Source organism: Gambusia affinis, linkage group LG13 (genome assembly GCF_019740435.1).
Source record: "Gambusia affinis linkage group LG13, SWU_Gaff_1.0, whole genome shotgun sequence".
NCBI classification, from domain to species: Eukaryota; Metazoa; Chordata; class Actinopteri; order Cyprinodontiformes; family Poeciliidae; genus Gambusia; species Gambusia affinis.
Window position 1 is genome coordinate 16,233,709 of NC_057880.1, and position 9,312 is coordinate 16,243,020.

The window sequence follows — 9,312 nt, forward strand, 5'->3', positions numbered from 1 at the left end:
GCAGAGCTACAGGAAGAGGAGAAAGACCAGTCCGTCTGCAAAGCAGAGGAAGACAAGTCCCTCTGCGAACCTGAGGAAGACCAGTCCCTCTGCGAACCTGAGGAAGACCAGTCCCTCTGCGAACCTGAGGAAGACCAGTCCCTCAGCGAAGCAGAGAAAGACAAGTCCCTCAGCGAAGCAGAGGAAGACAAGTCTCTCTGCGAACCTGAGGAAGACAAGTCCCTCAGCAAAGCAGAGAAAGACCAGTCCCTCAGCAAAGCAGAGAAAGACAAGTCCCTCTGCGAACCAGAGGAAGACAAGTCCCTCTGCGAACCTGAGGAAGACAAGTCCCTCTGCGAACCTGAGGAAGACCAGTCCCTCTGCGAACTTGAGGAAGACAAGTCCCTCTGCGAACCTGAGGAAGACAAGTCCCTCTGCGAACCTGAGGAAGACAAGTCCCTCTGCGAACCTGAGGAAGACCAGTCCCTCAGCAAACCAGAGGAAGACCAGTCCCTCAGCAAACCAGAGGAAGACCAGTCCCTCAGCGAAGCAGAGGAAAACCAGTCCCTCAGCAAACCAGAGGAAGACCAGTCCCTCAGCGAAGCAGAGGAAGACCAGTCCCTCAACGAAGCAGAGGAAGACCAGTCCCTCAACGAAGCAGAGGAAGACCAGTCCCTCAGTGAATCAGAGGAAGACCAGTCCCTCAACGAAGCAGAGGAAGACCAGTCCGAAGAGATATATATGAGAAGGACTGCTGTAAGAAATCTTGTCAGAGCAGTTATCCAACAGATTGTTGACAAGACAGAAAACAGCCATTACCCTTTAATTCAATATAATTATATCTGTGATCGACTCTTTAAGAAACTCTGGGTTGAAACAAAACCCAGAGTTCTGAAAATGAGCCCAGAAAAGATTGCACTCCAGGAGACCACCATCTTTAAAGACCTGATGAAGGAGTGCAAAAACGTAGAGTACATCCTTCTTGTCCTGGAGGCGGGGACCCCAATACTACAACGAAATGTCCTGGTAACGATGGCAAACAGACTACAGCCGCAGTGGAACCCCTTTAAGTCAGTGAGAAAGGCTTTCAGGGAAGTGGTACAAAACCTGCGAGAAAACCTACACAGGCTTATCATTTGTAAATGAGTTACAGCCAAATGTAAAGCCTGAAACTCAGGAAAAGTTAGTATAGTTATTGTTTGTAAATTAGTTTTAGTAGTTATTTAGTAGTTAGATCATTTTATACATGTTCATTTTTAGTAGTTAGTTCATTTTTAGTAGTTAGGTCATTTTATACATGTTCATTTTTAGTAGTTAGATCATTTTATACTTGTTCAATTTTTAGTAGTTAGGTCATTTTATACATGTTCATTTTTAGTAGTTAGGTCATTTTATACATGTTCATTTTTAGTAGTTAGGTCATTTTATACATGTTCATTTTTAGTAGTTAGGTCATTTTATACTTGTTCAATTTTTAGTAGTTAGGTCATTTTATACTTGTTCATGTTTAGCAGTTAGAAACCCAGAGTAAAGAGTGTCTCATTTTGCTAAAACATCTGCCTCAACATCTGTGCAGTGAATCCTGTAGGACTGGTTTTTATTTCTGGTCCTCCAGAATCGTAATGTGGCAGCTTTCGTACAGCGTAGTTCAGTTTTTCTGTCCGTCTTCCTTTAACTTCAGATCGTCTTCTCTCCAGGGACTCATCCCAGATGTTTCTCCCAGTTCTCCCAGTTCCCATCTCCTCTCCCTGCATGAACATCATGGCGTAAACGTTTCCACCTGAGACTCTTTCCAGGTTCCAAGGTGAAGCCAAGGTCAACTGATTTAGTTTTGCTCTGAATACCTGGATGTCTGCTGGAGTCATTTCCAGGTTTTTCATGGACATCATTCACTCTTCTTGATGTTTTGTCCTCCATTGTTGCAGGAACTGAAATGTTTTCCTTTTATTTTAGCATATAGCTAAAATGCTAAATTCTATTTAGCTAAATGCTAAAATTAGCATTAAAATTTTAGCTAAATGCTAAAATTAGCATTTAAATTTTAGCTAAATGCTAAAATTAGCATTTAGCTAAAATTAGCAAATGCTAAAATTAGTGTTAGCAATGCTAAATTTAGCTAATCTTAGCATTAACAAAAGTTAGCTAAATGCTAAATTAGCTAATTAGCACTAAGCTAAAATGCTAATTAGCTCAATTAGCATTTTGACTAATATTAGCCAAAATGCGAAACGTCTTGGCTAATGCTAACGTTTAGCAAAAACGTTAGCATTTTTGCTAATTTTAGCTCATACGCTCATTTTAAGACGCTGAATGGCGCAAGTCCATGTCAGTCGATGTTCTCGTGATTCTCCTCATGCCGTCGATCGTGCTGCAGCTTTCTATGGCGTCGATGTTAACTTTCAGTGTCGGAACGCCGGGTCCAGACTGACGGGCGCACTTTGGCAGGCCCCATTTAATTTTCTTCAGAAATTTTCTAGTTTTTTAATGCTGCTGAAATATGACATATTGATCATTACAGATACAATATTGCCAACTATAACCATTCAAGTGCATAATGTTTACATGTATAACAAGTTGATATTAATTGATCAGTTTGTCAGGTTATCTGCTGAGAAAACCATTCAGACAACAACGGCTTTAAAAACACGACAAGTATTTCCAATCAACTGTCTTAAAATATTGATCTGCTTCAGGCAGCCGTCAAGCAGCTAAAGGAATGTCTGGTCGCTCCACTTTCTTTATCATTGTATTAAAATGATTTGAACTAGAAATCTACAGATCAGGCTTTTCCTGACTGATATGAGCATCTGCTTTTCCCATTTAGACTCCAATCTGCCAATTTCAATTCATGATCTTTACACCATTTAATGCTAAAAAACGGAATAGTCCAGTATTGACAATCCTGCTCTGTTTCCTGTCCTTTTCTGACAGGAGTGGCGCATGCTGTGACTTTCTGCGGCTGCAGCTTATCCTCTTCACCGTTTTATTTGTTGGCCGTTCTGAGTTAGCACTTTACATGATCGCACCAGATTGCAACAAGTAGTTATTCGACGTTTCTGGAACAATTTGCGCACTCTTGCCCAAGCATAGACATTAAGACAACTTATTTAGTTCCTCTTTTTCTGACTTTTCTATGTAAAGCCCAGAGATGGCTGTCCATGAGAACTCCTGCAGATCAGCAGTTTCTGAAGCACCCAGACCAGCATGACTGGCACCAACACAACAACGCATTTGACGTCACTTAAATTCCCATCTCTTCCCGATTCTGACGCTAGAGGTGAAATCACTGTCATCATCTTAATGCCTAAATGTACAAGGATGCTGCTATTTAATTACTGGATTTGCATATGTCATTGAACTGGTCTACCTAATAAAGTGGCCAGTTAATGTGTGCATCTATTTCATCTGCACAAACCTGCACAAACGGAGTACTAACGAACTAGCGCACTTTGGTTTGTTTTGGAGCATATGGGGGGATGGTGACGTCATCGGCCAAAATGATAACTTTTAATATCTCAAAGACGAAAGCTGCACAAACGAAAATTTCAACGGCACAAACCTGCACAAACGGAGCACTAACGAACTAGCCCACTTTGGTTTGTTTTGGAGCGATATGGGGGGATGGTGAACTCTAGATGACCTAAAAAATAACTTTTAATATCTCAGAAACCAAAACTGCACAAACGAAAATTTTAACGGCACAAACCTGCACAAACGGAGCACTAACCATTCAGACTATTTGCTGAATTTTTTGACGTGGGTGGGGTGTCAGCTTCACACAGCTCAAGAAATCGGTAGCACATGTGTGTACATGTGCTACCGATTTCTTTGCCATACAAAGAAACCTGAAATGGAGTAGTGGAACGGAGTGGCAATGTAATCACAATGCACTGTAAGCTATGTAATGTGTTTTGAGGCAGTTGACCAAAATCCCTAACGATTTTTAAATTCCCCCCGGACATTTTTTAGGTCTGAAAAGTAGGACATGTCCGGGAAAAAGAGGACGTCTGGTCACCCTAAAGAAGTGTTACGTTGATATGTAATTGTGGTGTTTATTGTTGTTAGGACTGCGAAGACCCAGACGTGTCTCACACCCCCATTGGGATCCTGACCATCATTCCTGAGGACAGGCAGGCCTCCACTGACTCACTGCACCTCCAGTCTTCAAGAACTGCCATCATTTTGGAAGGAAGTTTTGTCATGAATGATCTTGGAAATCTTCCACATGCCATGTGCTTGCTCTTTGGACTTATTTATACTCTGAATTTGGAGTACCCTCAACAACTGAAGTACACCTTTGACTTCATCCAAAGGGTGCTTCTCTCACTTGGACATAAATCCCTAAAACCAAAAATACAATCACTCAAAAATTTTCTGATGCAATGAGTGAATGTGATGTGACATTATGGATCAACGTTGATACCTTTACCCTTATTGGAAAAGTGATTTTTATTTCTTGTTTGATTCTTTTATTGTTGGAGAGAGCATCATTGCATTTGCAGACTACTAAATGGTTTTATGTTAATGAGGAGAAACATTACTTCACTTCACTACTTCACTATTTACTTTATCAATGTTATGATAAATGTTGGGCTCTAGTATTGAGAATTGAGTTTTTGTTTCACACCAGTCAACAAAGACATTTAAGCAGGGATTCTCAAAGTTTTAAAGACTGAGGGCCATTTGAAGGATTCAATATTAGATTGAAGGCTACCCTAGAAAAAAAGTCGTGTCATTTTTTTTCCCTAAAAAAAGTCTATGGAAAACTTTGTTTCCAGGTTAGTGTGTATGTAACCACACTTGAGAACCTTGTATTTAAGGTAAACTTGTTTAATTATTAAACATTTTTTTCCATTCAAACTGTTGTCTGTTGGCTCTTCGTTCCAATAACTTAACACTTTTGGTTCATCTTACTTGAACATATCAAGGCAATTGGTTTCCTAATATTTTGCAAGTAATGTGAACTCTTAAACGTGTAAGTATAACTTATTTTTATGAGTACTGCTTAATTGACATAACTCACAATTTGAAGTAGTCATAATTTACATTTTATAGTCAACTTTACTAATGATTTTGAGTTAACGGCACTCAAGTTTACTGCCTTTATCTGAGTGGTCTAAACATAGTTATTTTTAGCAATAACACCTTAAAATGAATTAGCTACTTTACTTGAAGATTTTGAGGCAATCGGTTTCCTAACTTTTTTTAAGTAAAGTGAACTTATTACATTTTACAGTGTAATAACTTTCCAGAGATTACCTATGTGGAGATCAAAGTTCAAAAGCACACCTATACGCAAGCCCTTTAAATAAACATGTTTTTAAGATCCTAAATGTTCAAAAGCACACAGATGCCCCAATAATAAATAAATCAAATAACCTGCACCACTTCATCATCTGTGTTAATGATGGTTACCGTAAGGGAGGGATACCTACAGCTTTACGAGTGGGAGTGACTTGCACAGATTGGTAAAACTCTGGCGGGAGTCTCTTCTTGACTTTACGTTTTCTCACAGTCGAGGATACATCGGGTTCACTCTCTGGAACCTCGACCAGACTGGGCTTTTCTTCTGTCACTCGGGCATGCACGGTCCTTCTTAGGTGACGTGGACTGTGTCTGAAACCCTGGGAAAAACAACGAAGTGTCAAAAAGGCACAGATGTTACACATTCAACACAGAAACCGTCTCACATTTAAAGATGCCAAAATCCTGAGTTCTAGATGCTTTTCACATTAAATGTGAAAAAACATTTTGTGTTTTCCACCCCAAATGTGAAAAACATTTAGTATGAAAACCCCCAAAGAAGAACAAACTTGAGGAAACTGGTTCTTGCACCTCTGTTAAAATTAGCAGTTTTGAGATGTAAACATTTTGACTTGAATAAATAATTTCAATATTTACTGCTGTGTAATTGAGGTGAAAATCATATATACTAATGAAAATTTCTAAGAGAATTAAAACTGCAGTTACTTGGTTGCATACTTTGTTGATACCCCTTTTGATCAGATATCAACATTCAGTCTTCTTAAATTCATATTTCCCAACAACTATAGCGACACTACATTCTTGTTGAAATTAAGAGTACCTGTCCTTGTTCTAAAATCTCCTAAAACCTTGTGTAATGGACTCATGAGACCATACTGGAATTTTTAGGACATAATTACAAACAGAAAGTTTGGCACAAAAAACACACTGCCATGACTGGAGACCCAAACACAGAGACGAGGATGGGGTGAGCAAGCTGCACACAGGTATTGAAAATGCTGTGGAAAAGCTGAAGAAATAAATAAATGCTAGTAAATAATCAACAATGTAAAATACTGAAAACAAAGAGGTTGGACAGATGGGGATTATGCAACACATTGCTTGTCACTGACAAAAACACTATATTCATGGAATATGATGGTGGCAGCATAATCTTATGGAGTTATTTTGCCTATTTATCTTCAGATGGAACTGAAATTTTGTTGACACGAATTAAGTTATAAATATGTCAAAATATTATTTAATTTTGTCCCAAATTTTTATGTCTTTGAAAGGCACAAATGAAGAGGGATTTCATCAATCGCCAAAACAATGATCTCATGAGACAGAATATAAAGCTCTGGTATGGGCTTTACATTTGTCCATTTGTCAAGAACTAAATCCGACAAAAAGACTGAGAGGTCACCAGAGGGGATCCTACAACTTGGAACATATTTGATTTTGAGAAATTTTGCAGGCAGAGGTGATTAATAATAATCTGCCAAGTCAAGATGTGAGATGTTTAGAGATTTCTAACAAAAAGGTCTCAGTGCAGAAATTGCATCAAAGGTTGTTTTAACATACTAATGAAAGATATTCGCTTGACTTCCATGTGTTCTGCACAATTGAGTTGTACAAGACACACATATCTTATTACATGTGTTTAAAAAAATTTAATCATTTATTACATTTTTCTTTCTTACAGGCATGTGGACTTTTAACAGGGAGAACTGTATAAAACTTAGAATTCATGTTGAAACAAAATTAAGTACATGTTTTTGTTTCATAAATAACAAACAATAAAGTTAAAAATAAAGCTTTTGCACCTACTTTTGTTTTTCTCACTCTAGAAGGTTTATTAGGAGTCAAAAGGATTTGGTTTAACTAAAGGTCCACAACAGCCTTGATGTCCTTGAATATGATACTCTATGAGAACAGAATCCCCCTGGATTCTGTATCAAACTCCAGGGGTTCAATAACATGACCTACTATGTTAAAGTAGCTCTTGGTTTTTTTTATTTTAAAAGGATGAAAAATATCAGTTTGTACTATCATTACAGAAATATATAACTTTTCAGAGATACTGAACCCACGTCTTTCATATGTCAGAAAGTTCCAGCAAAACAGCAATCCTGGTACAAGGCAAAGGCAGCTTTTCACACTTGATTTAGACAATTTTTATGATTTGTTTGGATTGAAAAGCTAGCAAGAAAAACAAACACATTATAGATTAATATGTTGTTTTGGTTTTTATTTTGCCAGAATTACAATGTTTTCTATTGGTTCAATTACACCTCATGTTTGACAATTATAAGAGCACATGCAAAATCTTAATTCATTTAAACTGCAAAACCTCTTTGCCAACATTACTTATTGATAATGGTTGCGCATTGCGCACATCTACAGTGCCTGAAATAGTCATGCAGTCCTGGGTAAAAGTTCAAGAACCTAACTTTGTGAAGCTCATGTATTTCAGAAGTCATTACTTGATTAAACTTTAGTCAGTGTATTATTGACAAAACAATGTGAAAGGTTATCCTACCTCCGATCGAAAATGATGTGTTCGGAGACCAACTACAGAACAGACAACAGATATTACATTAGACTTTAATCAAACATTCTTTTAAAGTGTGAAACTGCACAATAACTCTCAGATTTATAACGTATGTTAATTACTAACGCAAGAATGCAGAAAACAGCATGCACAATAATGTAGACTAAGCAGTTAGGGATGATGAGATGCGGCTGGCCTGCGCTGTACTCACCGCGACTCCTGGAGCGTCCCCCGGATAGCACAGATTTCATAGGATGTTTCCCATTTCGGAGCCTGCGATGCCAGCAGCAGAAAAATAAAATCGTCGCAATAGTCCCGAGCAAAAGCAGCAAAAGCAGCAGAACACACTGAATACTGTATGGCCTTAGCAGGACCAAAAACGCCGCAGCGATCATCATAAGGCGAAATATAGGACAGCTCCTTCTGCTCCAGACAGTTGCCTCCTCTCCTGTGCGCCTTTTCACCACTCAGAGCTCGGGATGCGACTAAAGACGTTCGTTGGCAAACGTGGAGCATCACACTGCAAAACGTGGAGAGCGCACAGGGTTAAAGTGGACAGTCCAGGCTAGAGATGTAATTTTTGTGAGGTACAACGCATGACTCAGCAGAGAGGCGCATCTTTTATTATTTATTTCATTTCCAAAAGGGGCAGGGAGAGTCAGCAGATTTATCCCAGGCAGCGCTGCGTCTGCTGCAGAGTGGCCTGCCCACCAGGATAACGCTGCAATATTTCACACTGTCCTATTGGACGGTCGGACGGATATCTGTGTCAGTCACATTGTGTCAGCCCAGTTCAGATGCAAAATGATGAATGCTTTTCTGCCAGTATTGTTTGGTAATAGTCTGTGGCTTTCCAGTGTGATATAGATCTTGATCTCTTAAAAATACCTATCTAGTAAATAATGTCCATAAAATGGGATTGTATTCTAGCATTTTCAGAATTTGGGAAGGCAATCAACACAGAAACTTTTTCTGGTCATAATCCAGGGCTGATTATAAATTTTGGATGATGTAAATTTTCTGCTGTAAAATGAGAGTCAAACAGGAATCCAATAAACTGAGGAGCAGATGTCACAAAGTAAAGTATGGAAGACCTCTGATTGCTTCATGAGGCTACAGAAAAATGTGCGCATTTGACTTTGATTGTAGCCTAATCAAAGTGAATTGTGATGGTGAGACTGGCCCTCAGACATAAATAGCACAGAATCTGGCCACAATATCCCCCGTCTCCTAGGAAACGACCCCAGACATGTGGGAAGTTATTCTGACGTTTGACAGCATATCCAGAAGAGAAGAGCTTCGAACCGATGAGTTAACACCTCCGTCATATTGTGAGTGGCATCACTGAGCTCGTCTCATTGAGATCTAAGATCTCTTACAAGAGAGACCAGTTTTGATGAAATAAATAAAATAAAACACAGCCACAATACAACTTAATAAATTTGACTCAATTAAATAAGCTAATAAAATAAGAACTAAAAACTAGCAAATTTCAGTTCTGATCTATAAGTTTTAAATCAGGCTGTGTGACTGCG

General features: G+C 38.8%; 1 protein-coding gene and 1 long non-coding RNA gene across 3 annotated transcripts in view; one reads left to right on the plus strand and one right to left on the minus strand.

Annotated features, from left to right (window-relative positions):
• dst (dystonin) overlaps nt 1-8,422 on the minus strand; it is a 121,820-nt gene extending 113,398 nt beyond the window's left edge. Inside the window, exons 1-3 of the mRNA XM_044136131.1 lie at nt 7,989-8,422; nt 7,766-7,797; nt 5,415-5,603 (exon numbers count right to left, since the gene is read on the minus strand). Of these exons, the coding sequence (XP_043992066.1) occupies nt 5,415-5,603; nt 7,766-7,797; nt 7,989-8,175 (408 nt within the window). The 5' untranslated portion in view covers nt 8,176-8,422. The remainder of the gene's footprint in view (nt 1-5,414; nt 5,604-7,765; nt 7,798-7,988) is intronic.
• On the plus strand, nt 471-3,005 carry LOC122842351. Of its 2 annotated transcripts, none has more exons than XR_006372537.1 (3): nt 471-1,161; nt 1,677-1,783; nt 2,911-3,005. It is a non-coding gene; the product is annotated as an uncharacterized LOC122842351 (long non-coding RNA). The 2 variants fall into 2 exon arrangements; XR_006372536.1 differs by having other exon boundaries at nt 1,677-1,794; nt 2,911-2,996.
• Nucleotides 8,423-9,312: the final 890 nt, after the last annotated feature.